The 18,972-nt window shown below is 40.2% G+C and overlaps 1 protein-coding gene across 1 annotated transcript in view; it reads right to left on the bottom strand.

Moving 5' to 3' along the window:
• Positions 1–18,972, bottom strand: part of MRPS5 (mitochondrial ribosomal protein S5) — a 46,733-nt gene that overhangs the window by 27,598 nt on the left and 163 nt on the right. The window contains exon 2 of the mRNA XM_080614984.1: positions 13,777–13,914. Coding sequence (XP_080471110.1) covers positions 13,777–13,914 — 138 coding nt within the window. The remainder of the gene's footprint in view (positions 1–13,776; positions 13,915–18,972) is intronic.

The raw sequence follows: 18,972 nt of genomic DNA, 5'->3' as shown, positions 1-18,972 counted from the left end.
AAAAGACCGGTAGTAAGTAGGTAATGCATGATGCAGCTTTTGATGTTCTAAAGTGGACTAGAGGATTCTCGCATGAGTTGGAAGTTTTATGATCAATCATGTTAAGCTTCTTAGCTTATTCAGAAAACACTGTGTAACTAGCAATTTATTTTTCTTCATGATAATCCTGCTAGCCTGGAAACTTGGAATTACAATACAGGTATTTACATTTTCTTTGCCAGGTTATTTTTAAGCTGGAACAGTTCCCCAATCTGCTGCAGTTCGTGTGGCCTCATGAGGGTTGTAACAGCTACAAAGGAGGCTGCAGAGGGGCAGCAACAAGCAGTTGAGACACATGAACAGGGAGCTCTTGAGCTGGTCATACACTCAAAAAAACCCCAGCACTTTGAGCTGTATTCTAAATATCTGTATGATAAGATCACTTAATCCCAATAGAGGGAAGAAGCAAAAGGAGATTGTTTTGTACCAAAGGAGATCAGTCAATGCCAACAGATCCTGCAAGACGAGGTCAGACTGACTCAAGTTTTGGCCTCAAGCACTGCACAACTTCTGACAAAATTAAAACCAGATGAAAACATCACATTCGGTAGCAAAGAGCAGTTCATCTAATCAGTCTATAATAATACCATCATGTGCTTGGAAAGCAGCTGCATTTAATGAAACATCAGAAGCCTGCAGGCTACAGAGCTGAGAGTTCTTTGTAAGATGGCAGATACCACACTGATTTTAAGACAAAGTGGCAAGAACGGAATATGGAAAGGATAGGGTGCAGTCAAGAAGATTACAACGGTGGGGATACTGCTTACAATAGACACAACACAGCAACAACGAAAAAAAACCTGACCATAAGAAAGATCAATCTGACTTGGCAGCAAAGCGCCAAAATGATTCAAGAGCACACACGTAGGCAGGAGAAATGAAATGTAGTGGATAAAACCCAAAACAGAATTGGGGATTGCTGTACTCCTTTTTGCATTTGCAAATGCTCAGAAATGCTCTGAAGGTATGCAATCTCTTAGTGATTTATGGCCTTTCCTTTACTTTGCCTTTTTACACTTTGATTTTTGCATGTGTTCCTTCAGAACTAAAATAGATCCTGTCATAAAAGCCCCCACATTTCTACTGAGTTACCAAAAGGCCCATAGCTACTAACTGAAAAAAGAAATACAAGAAAATGTGTCATATATAAAATTTTATTTTATAGGTTGGAAAAAGATCCACTATTTAATTTTGCTGAGAGCATTCTTTATGCAAGCTGATTGCTGACAACTGCCAATAGTAAGTCTGCATGACACCATTCCATTCTTAACCCACATAAAAGATGCTTGTAATATTCTGAAAATTATTTGATTTTGTCTTTTTATAATGTCCCTAAATTTCAGGAACCCGACAGTCCCAGGGCACACTTCAGAGGAAGATGAGTATTAGCTCACACCACAGTAACTCACAAGTATTACTGAAAAGACTTGCTTTAAACTGTATCAGAAAACAGTATCCTAGATCACGATAAACGAAGATTAACAGCACATTTCTTTGCCTTCTGCAAGATGAGTTCCCAGCTTGCTTAGAATATGAACTACAGAGAAAGACAAGTAGCAGTAAATTGGAAAATTAAGGGAATAAAAGCAGAAGAAAGAAATAATTTTATAAGTAGGCTCACTTCTACTTACAAGCAATTTTTCCTTAAGCTTTTTAATGACAAATGGTCTTGTAGCATCAGAGCAGTAGAGATACAAAGACATTAATATTAATCATATAATAAAAAGACTAATGAACATGTTACAACAAACACGCATCTTTCAATGTGCTGTTGCTCACTAGTGCTGTTACATCTATGTGAGGATGAAAGACATAGACCCAGAGGTAGAGTACAAGCTGGATCACTTATTACAAGGATTACACGATATTTATATGCTTCCAAGCAATTAGCCAAGCACATCTGTGTCTGCCTTGCGGTTATATTTACAACTCCAGGCAAAAGGTCTATCTGATTTTTCTTATCAACATCCCCTGTCCAGTTCTGACATTCTTATTCCTTGCCAGTTCCAACATCTTCCAAGTACCAGTCAGGGACGGGTCACTCTTAATTGCGTTCTGTAGTTCCTCTTTCCCATGGTCTCTGACAGTTTTGATGCATTCCAACCCCCACAGTTCCCCCTTCTTGTTTTATCAATGCAGTATAGATGTGCCTCTCAAAAGCCTGGGATAACATTCACTGCATACATTGTAACAAACAAGGTACAACGCATACCATAGCAAAGAGAGCAAGCAAGAAGATCAATCGTCCTTTAACCAAAGTCAATAGCCACCCAGTTATACCCCCTGCATCATCTTCCCTTAACTTCGTCATACTGTCTTTCAACTTGCAGATACTTTCATGTATGGATTCTGAATGGTCTGATAAATTCATGCAGCACATTCCTTCCAAAATTTCACACCCATGTCCATGCACTAAGAGGAGAAAATTGATTGCTGCCCTATTTTGTAAGGTCACATGCCTAATAGAGTCGACATCAGTGAGCAAAGCAGAGACAGCAGACGCTGTAGCATTAGTTTGTTTAGCAAGCCAACACCCTAATTTATTCAATGTTGCTAAAGCTTGAGCGCTAGCTACTTTGGCAGCTAAAAATGAGGCAGCTATTATTTCACCCGGGTTCCAGAAATTTACTTTTTCATCACAGCTCGGTTGAAAAGTATGCGTTGACCTTCGAGAACACAATCCTCATTTATTTATTATCATAGTGTTATTAAGGATAAACATGCCTAAGGTCCCTACTGCACATGGGCCGCCCTTTATATGGGACGGCACCCCCTGCCAGGCCTGATCTTATGGCAACTGAGGAACGGACTCTGTTTCTGGCTACAAATGAAATCCCTTATTGAGTGAGCTCACAGGCTTTTATAGTATTCTGCCTAGCGGTTAGTAGCAGTTAGTTCGTTTGGTACTTTTCCATCAGGAAACAATCTTATTGATCACGTAATCGGTGAAGGCAACCCTGGTTGCAGTGCACCCATATCCTGCATAACCGCATTAACCGCCCTCAAATCATGTAACAGTCTCCATTTTCCTGATTTTTTAGTGATAGTGAACACCGGGATGTTCCAAGGACTAGTGGACGGGACTATATGTCCTGCCTGCAATTGCTCGTCCACCAATTCCTGTACCTTTTGCAGCCGTTCATCCCTAAGTGGCCACTGATCTACCCAGACTGGCCTCTCTGTTAGCCAAGTTAACTTCAGGATAGGGGGCTGCTCTTCAGTGATCACACCTAAAAAGGTGATGTAACCAATTTTGTGTGTAATTGGCTTAAAATATCTCATCCTATCAATGCCACAGGGAGGTTCAAAACATATGGCTTTATGGTTGCCGTGCCCCCATCAGAGAGGGTACAGCGAATTAGGTCCTGACTAATTGATGTCTGCTGACAACCACCAACCTCCATAATAGAGGTGGGTTCTTGAATTAAAGGCCAATCGGGGGGCCAATTGTGTGTTGGAATGACCGTTACGTCCGCTCCAGTATCTAATATAGTAGTCAGCTTGATCGACTGTCCGTCGCAGTGACTCAAGCAAACAATTTCTGTAGGCTTCCCATTCGAAATCTCCTTGGCGAACAAAACTTCTGGTTGACCCATGGAACCAAAACCACCCGAACGCCGTTCTCATTTTCCCTGGCATGGTACCTTTGCCTCAAACGGTATTAGTTGTGCAATTTTTTCTCTCTTTGGAATTGATACCAGTGGGTGCAGGGTGTACACCATAATTTTGATGTTTCCACAGAAATCTGCATCGATTAAACTTGGTACAACAAAAATTCCATGGCGCGACACAGAGGAGCGACCTATTAACAGCGCACTTAACCCTCGACCCAACGGACCCCACAATGTGGAGTCAACCAGTCGCACCTGCGTATCAATTAGTGTGATATCTATTGCTGTTGCCACGTCCACTCCGGCACTGCCAGCTGTGGCTGAGGCGAGACTGTCCAAGCACCCTGCACTTTTGTCTGAGTGCGAGGGTAAGCACTTGATTTCCCGTTTCCCGGGCCCCTACATTTGGAGGTATTATACGTAGGTTTTTTACACTGATCACACCATTTCTGATTCCCTTGACCGCTGCCTTGACTATTGAAAAAACGATTCGCGCCAAAAGATGGTGTGGAACGACACTGCGACCAAATGTGTCCCATCTTTCCACAACTGTAACATCTTTTATCTTTTCCCTTCCTTTCTTTCCCTCAAACCAATGGTTGGACAGCCGTGCCGAAGGCCTCAGCCATATAGGCCGCTTTTTGCTTATGGCCCATACGTTCGACCGTTTCCAACAGTTGGGCCGCACAAGTTCCTCTGGGCAACGTACTTAATATCTGCTTAGTCTGATCATTTGCCCCGTCAAAGGCCATTATGTCCAGTAAATTTCCCTTCATGTCATCACTTAAATCAGGATGTCTATTTAGAGCATCATACAGCCTGGCTATAAATTGCTGGTACAATTCTGTCGGCCCTTGTTTCACCGACAGAAATCCCAGGGTCGCCTTATCATCTGGTAAGGCAAACCATGCCTTGACCACCTGCTCTTGCGAAGCAGCTAAGACGGCCATCGGCAACTGGGCTTGCCTTTGGGGATCATCAAATGGCCCTCTTCCCAGCAAAGCATCTATTGTTACCCCAAACAAGGGATCACCTGGCTGTCGTGGTTGATAAACCACTCACTGACAAGCAGATTCCCATCTGTTAAAAAACCACAACTGTAAGTGTGGGGTAAGTAACGTCTGTGCTATCAGTTTTGTGTCATATGGAGCAAGTGTATACGCCAAGAATATATGGGCAATAATTGCCTGGGTATATGATGATTTCACCCCATACGTAGTTACCGCTTGCCTGGATTCTTTCACTATTTTTATATCCAATGCCTCCCACTCATGCGTCCCCTGAAGAGTAGTAAGCACGGGGAACGCAGATGGTCCCATGGTCATAAATTCCCCATCCACTATAGCATCCCTGATAAAACCGCGCCATCGATATGCCGGATCTTTCCCCCTGGCCTCCCCTTCAACCGAGTCAACACCGCCCGCAACACCACCCGACCTCCCTTTCCAAAAAGGATTATAAGACGGCGGCGGAGCAGAGGAGTCCGCTACTTTAACACTTCCCCCCAGTGTCATCAATTTGTTCACCAGCTCCTTATATTTCTTCTTCATCTCTAGCTGTCAATGTCCAGCACAAACGGAATGGTTTGATTCAGAATCAGAGTCAGGCAACGGAGGGTAAAGATCTGGTTCCTGTTCCGGATCGACTGGTCCTGGGTCCAGGTCCCCTTCAGGATCATCAATGTCGGATGACTGGTCGCCCGTCGCTTTTGTTGGCAGTGGTGGCGGCAGAGGAAGGGAGGCACAGTCCTTCTTATCCGATTTCTTCTTCCCCTTCTGACCTCCAGAGATCCTTGTTGGTGCCGATTTTGGGACAACCGGAGGCAAAAAAAACATCGCTGATGCGCTATCAACCCCGGTCCTGGACGGCTGCTCACTCTGCGCGGTGGCCACCAAAACCGAAGCCACTGCTGTCCGCTCTGACTTCATCTCGACCAAGGTCTCTTTTACCAACCGCCACAGAGTGGAATATTCAGGGGCCTCTTTTGACCCTTTACTGATCTTGTCCCACAGCGCCTGTCCTATACGTTCCCATTCGGGAACCTCAAACGCTGCCTGCACAGTGGGCAGAAAACCACAGTCGTGGGACCATTTCAGCAGCCTTTGCAAGGCGGCACTATCATTTTCTAGTCCTCTCTTAGAGAGAATATGCTGGAGGAGCTTCACCACTGCCTGTTCCTCTTTGGATAGCGAGTGCCCCATCTCCTCCCTGGCCGCTCACCTGATCAAGGTGGGATTCCACTCGTTTTGCAGCTCGCTGTCTTCTTCCAGCGCCAGGGCAGCGCTGATGTTGGCCGGCTCCTGCCCCCTCATTGTATCGGACTTCAAACCCTCAGCAAAGGTTACCGATCTGAGGGTCCCTGTTCGGGCACCATTTGTGAGGATGGAAGGCACAGACCCAGAGGTAGAGTACAAGCTGGATCATTTATTACAAGGATTACACGATATTTATATGCTTCCAAGCAATTAGCCAAGCACATCTGTGTCTGCCTTGTGGTTATATTTACAACTTCAGGCAAAAGATCTATCTGATTTTTCTTATCAACATCCTCTGTCCAGTTCTGACATCCTTATTCCTTGCCAGTTCCAACATCTTCCAAGTACCAGTCAGGGACGGGTCACTCTTAATTGCTTGCTGTAGTTCCTCTTTCCCATGGTTTCTGACAGTTTTGGTGCATTCCAGCCCCCACACATCTACACATCTGTATTACCTTAAGGAACTCACTAAGGTCTTTTCAATCAGTAACATTCTCTTTCAGGTTTCAGCTTGGAATACACACTTTTATTAGATGAATTCTAAAAAGGTATGGTATTTCAACCCCTTTCCTTCTTCAGACAGTGAATCTGCCATCTCCAAAAAAAAAAAATACTTCACACACAAGAAACAAGGAAGAGCATCTACAAAGGGAATCTGAAGCTTACATAATCTACTACAAATTGCATGATAAATTACGCAGTCTAGATTCAGCTGCTTAATGACTACAAGGAGACATTTTTTCTCAGAAGGAGGTTAAAGGCTTAAAAATCAACTCTTCTAAGAACCAAACCGCAGAAGCCTCACTATACTCAGGTGCAGAGGGCATTTCATTGACCTTGTCTTTCCTTAATGAACACATGCTTACCCATCTATAGGAAAGAGAAGACACTCTAGTCAGAACATTTACATGGGCTCAAAAGCAGCCAAATTCATAGAAGAAAAAGGCACAGAGAAGTGAAATAAATGAAGAAAAAAAAAAAGAAAAAAAGAAAAAAAGAAAATCCATTTGCAAATCACTGAAGGTTGTGAGGTTTTCCTAAGGAAGCATCCCTACATGCTCATCCAATTCTTACTTTCTTCCAATAGCGTGAACTGCTGCTGGATACAGGATGCTCAGTTAAATGAACGTTTGGTCTGATGAGGCGAGGTTTTTCTCACACTCTACAAGTTCATTTTTACCTCACTCCTCCGAGACATTACTGTAAGGTATAATTTTCGTATTCAGGATCTGTCGATTTCGAAACACATTTCTGAAAGAACAGTACGGACTCCATGAGTTCTTAGAAAACACACACATTTCTATCACCTTACCACAACTGGGATCACTGAGGGCTGGTAAGAACAGGCCAAGCATTAAACAGGTATGAAAAGCAAATGATAGGCCTGCTCTAAGAGGTGTTCTCTAGGTATAGCTGAAATTGGATGAGAATAGGGAAAACAATATATTACTTATTTGTACAGCTCTGCCTTCGAGGTTCACTGTAGAACAAGACATCATTGTATAAGATGTTAAAACCAAACCCATACCCACTCTTATTCTCTGCCACAGTTGTACTTTCAAAAGTCTGCCACTATGGCTATCATTTTAAGGATGTGCATCTCTGTTAAGAACTATGCAACTGTACAGTAGACAGTGAAAAGTCTGTTCATGTTTCAGAAAGCTTAGAAACAAATTCTTCACTACTAAGAACTGCATTTCAGTATTTGTTCTAAGCAGGCAAAGCCTCAAGAGAAACGTCATTCTGACAGCATTCATGAACAATTAATATTAAGTCATGCTTCTAAAGCAGGATGTGCTGATAGTCCAGAAAGATAATGAAGTTAATCTTCATAAAACTTTTACTATGTAGCTATTATCTACTACTGGAATTAAAGCGAACAGAGTAATCCACTCACTTTTAAATTAAACAAGTTCTTAGTGACAACTTCACTGCCAATAAATTGATATCCCATCAAATAAGAGTTTTTATCATGCATTGACATGATGAAACTAATTTATTAAGCAGCTTCATCACTGAGGAACAGGCAGAGCTGGATTATTTCAATTACATTGGATTTTATGATCTCTTAAAAAGAGACAATGGCAACCCTGTCTCATCAGAGCTAACTGAGATAGTCTACAGGAGTTCTAAACATTAGGCTTTCCTTGTAAAATGACAGCTTTCTTCTGAAACCTACAAAGCCCAATAGTAGTTAATTTTTCTTAAAACCCTTGATGGATTTTAGAAGACATTGGCTTTTAACCTACACTTCTGTTATTTTTGATAACAGATCACAACAATATTTTGGCATTCTTTCACCAATTTAACCAAAATTAATAATCAAGGCCAGAAACAACTATGGTCAGGTGCTTTCTCAATCTGAAAAATAGAAGACAGCAATGACTAAAATGCTGCTCAGAAATCTTATCAAAACTTTCAAACTTCTGATAAAGCTACACATCCAGTTCTACTTTTCAGTAGGACTGACTGATGCATAAACCTGCTTAGTTCTGGTGAAGTACACCATTGTCCTGGGTTCAGCAGCAGCAGTCACTTTTTCTCCTTCTTAGTAGCTGGTGCAGCGCTGTGTTTTTGACTTTCGGCCTGGGAATAATACTGATAAAACGGATGCTTTCAGTTGCTGGTCAGAATGTTTACCCTGACCAAGGACTTTGTGAGTCTCATGCTCTGCCAGGGAGGAGGGGAGGCCGGGAAGAAGCAGGGACAGGACACTTGACCCAAACTAGCCAAAGAGGTATTCCATACCACAGCACGTCATGCCCGGGGATGTGACTAGGAGTTACCTGGAGGGGCGGTCTCTGCTCAGTTGGGCTCGTTTTCAGCGGGTGGTATCGTATTCTCTTCCCTTGTTATTTCTCTTATCATTATTATTAGTGGTGGTAGCAGTAGTGATTTGTGTTATACCTTAGTTACTGGACTGTTCTTGTCTCAACCCATGGGAGTTACATTCTTTCAATTCTCCTTTGCATCCCCTCGGGGCTGGGGGGGAGGGAGTAGAAACTGCGTGGCTGACTTGCCGACTGGTTTAAACCACGACAACCATGCAAGGAATCCTCAGTCACATGCCAAGGTGTTGTATCACTATAAAATTTAAAACACTGTATTTTGTTAAAGCTGCATGCTGCTGATCTCAGAAAACTAATCATTCTACCACTTGTCATTTCAGGTGATGTATATATCCATTATGGGAAATAAAAATTTACAATTAAAATCTTTTTAGGAACCAGTGTTTAAATCGCATCAGCCTACAAAAGATCCCCAAAAGACTCGAAAGTAGTTTTGTCAAAATCAGTGTGCTCATCCCGAACAAGAACTGCCCTTGCTACTTCCTTTATCTCCAAATTGGAACTGTCTGCCATCATGTGACATCATAGTTTCTTGACTCCCTGTCTAACCCCAGTCTGCAAGCAGGAAAGTGTAGACACATAAGAAATGATATATAATGCTGGATTACTCTTGAATTTCCTCAGTGACACACTCAAAACATTGTTTTCTTCTACTATAAGGCACCTCTTACATTCTAAATGGACATGTATGATGTACATCTGATACGAGTTCTGCTGAAAGATAATCAAAAGAAAAAACTCCTCCCACCCCTGCAAGCAATGGGCGGCTACTTTAACAAAACACTTCTTCTTTATGACTCTGCCTCCAGCCTCTTAAGATGTCATCTTCTGAGGATATTATCTGTTAGTTCTACAGGGCCTTTACACAAACCTAGAAATAGTGAAGAATATAAAGCATTCAGTCTAGTCAGCCTTCTACTGAATAACTCAAAATTAATTTGGATAGCAGGTGGTTTCTCATGCACTGCAAAAATATGGACATTGAAAATGTTCCAAGAAAGACAAGGACTACTGCAATACCACAAAGAGGAACATTAGGCCATGTAAGAGATTAGAATCATGGGACAGATTTAAGATGGTTTTAGGTAATCTTCACAGACTAAAAATTAGAACTGCACATATCTGTAATGTTTCTACGAAAACTTAAGCTCATTTCTACTTCTCACTGCTACCTGGATTTCCACAGGACTGAAACAGAAAAAAACCCTAATCTAGAAACAAATTTTCCAGCTTCTGTTTGGTTCTGATAATAAAAGGCTGAAGCTTTAAGGGCTACCTTCTTATTCACAGAAGTTGAAGAATATAATTAAAAGTTCTCATTACGTGGAGTGCAGGAAAAAAATAGTTTAGGTGTGTCTGTACATTTGTTGTCAAGAGATGTCTATATTATATATTATGGTAGTACAACAAAACCTCTGGAGCTAGAAAATATTCTGAAAGATGCATCCATACTGCTCCACAGACTTAGTGGATTTCTCCACTTAACTGCAAACCCTAAGCACACTTTCACAGTGTACTTGGAATTAGAATTTCACATTTTTTAAAACTGGCTATTTACCACAATGTCACCAGGAAGCTGTAGACATGGGATTTTCCAGTTAGTCACAATTCAAATGCTGAATAAATCCATCTACAAACCTAGTCGTTGACAGACTGAAAACTTGTTAGCTTAAAGGAGGAACCAAAATTGCTCTAAATTATCTGGACAAACATCTGAGAAATTATACGGTTTTTCTTCATAGCAACTTATTAAAAAACCAAGACCTTAACTTAGCTAATGGATGCTGTTGTAAATGTTACTATGTTTTGAAGGTTGCTTTAATTACTAAAGCTGGCCTTAGCGTCACCAGATGAATACGAAGAAAAGATTTTGGTGAGGTCTGTAAACTAAACATCACTGGCCTCAAAACTAAATGAAAACCAGAGGCCAAGCACCTTCACAAAAGTTACACTGCACAGCAACATAGCAAAACCCAATAAAACAGCCCTCCCCATTAAGTACAACTAACTGTAAGGAATTTAATATTCACTCCCCTTATTTTGCCTACAATTAACCAACTATCTTTAACAACAGGCACCTCCCTTGTAAAAGAAAAAAAAGAGAAAAAAAAAGGCAGTTGTATACTTGAAACTCTTTATAACGTTAATGATGAAACATCAGAACTCTTCATATTATATCACCGACAGTAACTCAGTGATTATTTATCTGGAGTGTTCATACTTAAGAAAATTCACACAGCACTATAAAAATTTAATATAAAATGTAATTTAAAGGAGCAGGCTTTCAGGAGCTGACATTTTCAAGAAAGAACAGAGATTTATACCAAGTACAATTGCCTACAGTGCACAAAGCCTCTAGAGACAAAACATGTTACTCTGTGTATGATTTTATGTTGTTGGCCTGAATGATTCTCCCTTGATCATGACAATCTAGTTCTATAACCTCTGAAAGAAAATAATCTTATTCCTTACTCTGTATTCTATCTAAGAGGATGTATCACCTAGCAACAGAGAAATTAAGTTTGTCTTTTATTTGTTCCCAAGGGTAGGCTAATGGAATTAATACTCTGATTTGGAAAGCATGATTTTTATATAGTCACATTATCAAATAAAAGTTCTTTATTTTCATATATACTTGGATACACAACAGATATTGAGAAAATTATGCTAGCCGATTTGAATGACTGGGATCAAAGATAACTCCTATAGCTGGGAGGCAACCACATCTGTGTGTATCTCCACTGCCTTCAGGACTGACAGCCCAGGAATGTACTGACAGGTAAGGAAAACCAATCTGCCCTGTCCTCTCAGACAAAAGTTGGACTGAAACAGGCACAATAAAGACATTATCTGCAAATACCAGGTCTACAGAGACACACTGAAAAAGGAGGCACGACTTTTCGGAGGAAGTTATGTATTTTTTAAGCATGATCTGAAAAACCTCAGGCCCTTCCACATCTCTAAACAAGCACGTGAAATTCTTAAGTAAATGGAAACCAAACTGTTTCCCATAGTGGGGACAATGAAAAGGGAAAAGGAGGGACAGAAGCTAAGCCCAGGATAACAAGATCATTTAAAATTATTTCATTACAAACTCACTTAAATATGTCATAGGACAAGAATAAACTCATGTACATTTCTGTGTCAGAGTTGCAGGAGGCAACTATCTAGGTAAGGATTGCAGAGTGCCTAGGGTAGTTGCCATTCCTCTTATTTAAATTAATTTTGTCAATTTGAATAAGTTAAACTGTTTTAATGGTTAAGTTGAAGCTACAGATGTGCCTACTAACAAGAGCATGTTAATATTCTTACAGGTATGATGGAAGAGAAATAAACCTTCGCTAATGAGAAAGAAAGGAATGGTCACCTTTCTCAGTCACAAAGAACCTGTCATTTGGTTGACATTTCACCTGAAAATTGTTTCACATAAAATGGTCATATCTGCATTTTTAATGTAGCCACTTATGAAGCAACTATGCTGCTAGAGGATATGAATGATTTATACTGTTACTATCTACTCCATTCGAATTTTGAAGATTTTATTTTTTTTAATTCTTTAAGAGAAAACGTTCTTAGAAACTGTGCTTTGAAATAGAAACCCTCAATCTTCTGAATCTGATGAATACATAAAGGAGGCACACTTAGATTCTTCCAAGTTGTTACATCTTATTAAGCCAATAGTTACAGGTAGATTGCCTGCATATAACTTGTTCAAAATTTTGTTAAATCAGACAATGCAGGTGCCATCACAACAAACATTTTAATTCAGTCATCTAACACACGTTTTTCATTAAGTCATTTAACAAGAGAGCTGGCAAACTTTCTGCTAAAACAGAGCTCATCTAGACCTCATGAATATGAACACAAGCATAACTAAGGAAACAATCTAACCTACAAATTGTAATCACACTGCAATCACTTGCAATGCTAAATTATAAATTTAAGATAAACAAAATAACAACAATGCTTAGCTTCTTACATATTCTTATCTTGTGACTGCTTGGGTGCCTACGAAAAAGTTCTACATTATTTTTTTTCTGCAGTTAGCATCCTTAGAAAACTTTTACCAGGAAGAGCCTCTGGTTCACACACTGTAGCCTTTTGCAGTTCTTTTGAGACCTCCCTACCCTCAGTTGTTTGAAATCAATCAATGGTCAAAATTTACTGAGTAAGACGAACAGGTAGCCAGCACGACTGTTTAAACCAATTTTTTAGCAAATGTAGTAAAACTTGTATTTTTCTGCATTAAAAATGTAGAAAACACAGTATTCTGCCACTCAGATGTTGAGAGGAATAGGAAGAGACCACCAGTTCTGACAGCCTGATTCTGCAGAGGTCTTGTATTTGATGGATTATAAACAGTCAAGGAACTGCAAACTGCTGCAGTTATCTCCTGCAGAGATTATGTTCTTACTATTCCTTCTTATCCCCTTTGGGATAGGATAAGGAACCACAAAACAGGTGGAATGGCCCCTTCAGCTATCTCAGCTCACAGTCCCAAGTGTGAATTTAAACAGCCATTTCTCAATTATGTTAAGTATATGTGGAAGAAAGAACTGCAGCTGGCCAGACAATTAGCAGGGCACTATCAACAGGTTTTTGCTTAAAACATTACAGCATTTTAGTTTTTTCTTTTTGAGACAGCACAGCTGGAACAATACGTCCTGCCTGCGCCTCAAAATTAATTTAGAAAATAAACACACAATTTATTCTTAATAAAGGAGTATGAAACAGAGGGGAAGGTACTTCCTGCTACTTCACCCAATGATGGATATTAGATGGCTGATCCACTGTGATTTTAAACAAACCCTTGCTTGCTGTTAAAAGATAATAAACTGACCTCGTGCATGCACTTTTGTCAAATAGGTGTAGCTGCAACTATAATCCTAGCAGACAGGTAGCTAGAATAGATTAAAAAAGTTACTATACACAGATTTTCATGACCGTATCTCTCCAAAGCAAAGTTTTCTTTTCTTCTTCTGTTTATTACAGATAATAATTTTACTCCAACTCAAGACTTACACGTATTGAAGAAACTGCTTTGTCTGCGTTGCTCTACTGCCACAGTCCAGGGGGCAGAGATGGAACATCGTGCCTGGAAAGCCCATGCCAGGCTAGAATATGAACAGCAATTTCCTTTCCCCGGCACAGAAGCAAAACCTAAGAATAAAGACAGAAAGGTGCTTATATAAGGGACGGGTTTTTTTTAAAACAGCATTTTGTGCAAATATACACATCAGAAGAAAAAAACAGCAGTATTGTCTCATACAGTTTAATTTCCAAAGGGAATCGAACTTGAACCTTCTGTCCTGAAGTGTAAAGCAAGTTGCAGGAGGTGATGGTGGTGAAATACTGCAATGGAAATTGTCACAAACAGAAGATATCTAGAAGGCTTCTAACACATTGGTGACAGAGTGAGAATGCACCCTCAAAAAGTAGAAATATTGCCCTAGCAGCAAAATGTGCAATAACATCCTGGACACAACTGAAAGTGATAAATAAATATACTACAAAATACTGTATGTGCTATGAAAACCAGACTTGAAATCAGCCCAATAATCCTGTTCAATATCATCATTAATGATGTGGATGGTGGGGCAGAGCATACCCTCAGCAAGTTTGCTGGTTATACAGAACTGGGAGCAGTGGCTGATGCACCAGAGGGTCATGCTGCCATACAAAGGGACCTTGCCAGGCTGGAGGAATTGGTTGACAGCAACCTCAGCATGCATATTCAAGAAACTAAAAAGGGCTATACTGTCTTGAAATTAAGTTTTCAACATGCTATTCAGAAAAATGATAATAGAAAAACCCTACTTCTTCCCAAAGTACATTTAAATTAAATCTTTTCAGATGGTTTTTAAAAGCAGAAAATAAGCATGACTTTTGTCATGTTCTGTTATCATCCAGTATCAATAAAACAACCACCATTTTTTGAAGTCAGGATAATAGCTCCTTCTAGGCAAATCAATTCCTGTAGCAGGAAGCTCTAAAAAAATTCAAAGTCATCTTACAATGTGAATATATCATCGTTTATTCCTATAAAAAGTTAAAGTTGACAGTAAAACACCGTCATGAACAATTTGTGAAAAACTATCAATTTTCAAAAAATAAAAAGCGGCCTAGAAACAAAAAAGCAAAAACAGGAATAGAAGGTTCTTAAATATCTTGTTAAATTCACAGAGAATGCAGAACATATCACTGAGTCATAGTATGAGACGCATACAAACAATATGCTACAGTCACTACTCAAAACACTTCCTTTCAGTTCAAACTGCTACAGAACTAGCTGTCACTCCTAGTACAAACTCCATAGACAATGTTAATTAATGATAATTCTATAAGCACACACAATTATTGAGCTGTTTTGTGGGGTTTTTTTTCAATATGCATTTAAAGACAAACTGTTCATCTACAAGATTAAATTAACAGCTCATCTGAGAATAATCTTCCCCCAAATTACATGAGGTATTAATCTATTTTTTGGAATGGTGTGCAATTAAACAGCTTATTTTTTAAAAAAAAGAACATCATGCATCTACAACAAATTCAAATTCAAATTCACACTGTTTCGCAGTACTTATAATTTTCTGTTGCACCCTTTAGTTGCCTACAGCTGGAAACTGCTTCAAAATAACTGGCAAAATCTAATCCTTCTTCTTCACACACTTGCGTATTTTGCCATACCTCAAATGTGACTTTAAGTAGCACGCTTTTTCCCACTTCACATACTTCCTGTTAGCCTATAAATGAACATATCTCCTGATAATTTCTTTGAACAAGCTTCTTTTAATACAAAGGCATAGTAATTCTTAGTTTTAACATCTTTTTGAGAAAAATGAAAAGAAACAATCTGGACATTTATGAAGACATGCAGTGGTTCAGGCTAGTGGCCTAAGTAGCCCAACATTCTGTCTCCAGTAAGTACTATAAACAGCTGGCTTGGGAAGAGTAAAAAGGGAGCAAATATGTACCATACTGTCCTCCTTTATATTTTCTCAGTCTCTGACTACTTTCAGTATAGGTGATTTCCTCAGAACCATGTAGCCATCTTGCATCCACAACACTCCTTGATAAGGAGTCACACAAATCTACTGCTCACCACATCATGAGCTAGGTTATTATTTTATGGCTGGCGAACAGAAGAAAAAGTCAAATGTCAGAAAAAGAAACAGCCAAATGATCACTGGTGTGATAGAAAAAGGTCAGAAGACTTTCAGCTGATCTCAAGAAGTCTGGTGATCCAAAGTTATTTTAAAAAAGTACTACAACATCCAACTATTACAACTCATAACAGAGCTTGCTAAAGACCATTGTGAGATCCCGGCTTCAAAACTGAAATCAGTGACAAATCTCCTGTTTTCTTTAAGGATTCAATCTTCTTTAAAGTGAGAACAATCTATACTTATAAGACTCGCAGTGAGAGAATACCAGCTCTGGGCTGGCAATCAAAATTACATGTCTAGGAAAGCCTACGGGCTTTGTTGACCATATTCTGAACACCAGGAGATGAGACGCTTGGTCTCAGGAGCAGCAGGACAAAAGAAGGAGGAAGACAGGGAAAAAAAGACCAACCCAAAACCTAACCTAACCAAATCTATGTGATTATCAAAGTCTGAAACACTGAGTGCTGGTACTTAATAAAATATACTTACACACTTCTATACACATACTGCTACCAAGGGAAGAGACACTTTGAAAGGAGAGCAAAGAATAAATTTATGAAATGTAAACATCTGAAATGTCACATCTCAATAAAACAGTGTTTTGACATGTAAGTATGTACAGTTAATGCATCATATCCCTCATTCCCTATGCATCCTCCAAACACATGATGGGATTCTTATCTAAAACCTGAATCATAAATAAAAGGAAGACAGGTCATGAATGCTGGACTAATGTCTTGCCACCAGCAAAAGACACGTCTCTCTCAGACATGCTCTACACCAACATAAAATTAACTTCTCAGTGACACTTACATCCCTGCTATAAACATTATAATTAAAACCCTGCACTGACTTTTAAGTGCTGTCTTTCGCTGGCTAAATACAAAATTTTACACAAGTATAAATATACATACATTCAGCACTAAAAAAAAAAAAAAAAAAAAGAAAATCACTTAACAAAATCACCATAAAACACAAACTGCTTTTTAAAAACCCTCCAGCTGCCTTGGAAAATTTTGGGTGTAAAGAACTTAATTTCTCAAGCTAAAACCCACACATTTAAAATCACAGCATATGGAAAGGGTCATTATTTACCTGGGCTAAACACGGAACACCAAAGTAATCAAACCAGAAAGAGTTAGAGGGTCACACCTGAAGACACAGATTATTTTAATAAATTATTTAGGAGCAGATGCAGCATTTTACTCTTCCTGGTCTATTTGCAAGAAGTATTATTCCTTTTTTAGGATATACTCTGTAACTAGACAGGGAAGATGTTTCCCTCCACCAAGGAAACAGCACTTGCCTGCTTCCAAAGGTCCCTGAATGCTGAGGCTCTAACTGCAGTTTGGCTACAGAATGGGCATCACTTCATTAACAATTACCCTGAGAAAGAAAAGAGACCAGAAATTCATCAACTGCTTAGGTTTGGGTTTTTTTTTTTAATTTATTTTTTTTCAGGAGTGGAGGCAAGGAAGTTTTCAGGGGACTGTAGAAGCTGAAAAAAAGCTAAGAACTTTATTTTGCCTTTGAAGGTGGGGGAGAAAAAAAGGACATACTTTGCTGAAAGCCAAAAACACGCTCAGCTCCCAGGTGTTCTAATACCAAGCTTGAATATACTTTTACCAATGTAATCTGGCCTTTCCTCCCACCTCAGTTGCCAGCTTTCCCTGGAAAACACACAGGCATTCATGTAGTTCATTATCACTTTTGCAGAGAACATAAGTGCATACAAGCTACCTAGGCTGTATAAAGGATTCTGAGATAGGCTCACCTAGATTTATTAGCAGGGTGCATAGCTGATGGGATAACAGATGACTGACAGAGGTTTCCAAAAGCACAGCTGGCCTGTCCCAAACCCTGTAATGATGAACAAGATCTGCATGCCTAATGCCCATTCATGATTTGAAGTACATGTTTACTGCATATGAAGAAAAAAAATATGGTAACTGCTAAGTACTGACAACAGCAAACTTGCCCACTGATGACAATGCAAGTGTAAAGCTACTTATTTCATGAGGTGCTTATTACACTTCCTGTCCTGGAGAAGAATAACATGCAACAGCAACTAGGTTGATACTACCTAGCAAAATACAGTCTTTTTAGAAGTTTGTTTTGAAATTTCCATTAGCATTATTTAGATACAAAAGAGGATTCACGTGTAGCTCCTGCAGGACCAGGAGTGACTGGACAGACAAGGGAATGTATGCAACTGTGGTGTGTTCTGATCCACACATGCAGTGAGTAGCTCCCAATTCTCTATGTGTTGTTCTTGTCACTAGATATTTAATACTGTGCCACAGTAACCACTGTAAAGTCTCACAGATGGAGTTGATTCCGACAAACAACAAAGTACTTCTTCCCATGCTGGAATTAATAAAATAGAGGGAAAATCATTGCCAGGGCTTACAAAACAAAAATACGCATATGTATAGACACCTCAGTATGACAATGATCTCTGAAGCACACACTCTGATCTCCCTCTATCCCCTAGCAGCGCTGCCGATGTCATACCAGTGCAGGCAGGCAGCAGGCCGCAGGGGGTTGCCCTTACCTGGTCATGCTCCAGATCATAGAATCAGTTAGGTTGGAAAAGACCTTTAGGATCATCAAGCCTAACAGCACCCCAGGACTACCAAGACCACCACTAAACCGTATCACTGAGGGCCTCATCTACACGTTTTCTGAACACTTACTGGGACAGTGATTCCACCACTGCCTGGACAGCCTGTTCCAGTGCCCGACTGTCCTTTCAGAGAAGACATTTCTCCTAATATCCAATCTAAACCTCCCCTGGCGCAGCTTGAGGTCGCTACCTCTTGTCCTATCGCTTGTTACTTGGGAGCAGAGACCGATACCCATCTCACTACAACCTACTTTCAGGTAGTTGTAGAGAGTGGCAGGGTCTCCCCTGAGCCTTCGGGGACGAAACAAACCCACCCTCCAGGCTTAGGCGCATACACACGTCTCCACATACGTGGACACACACGCCCCCCCCCCCCCACCCCAGACTGCGGGGAACCGCACAGGGCCTGGGTCCCGCGAAGGTTGC

Source organism: Psittacula echo (assembly GCF_963264785.1).
Source record: "Psittacula echo genome assembly, chromosome: 4".
Classification (NCBI taxonomy): domain Eukaryota; kingdom Metazoa; phylum Chordata; class Aves; order Psittaciformes; family Psittacidae; genus Psittacula; species Psittacula echo.
Note: the sequence above shows the minus strand (reverse complement) of the source record. Positions and strands in the feature narration are given on the sequence as shown.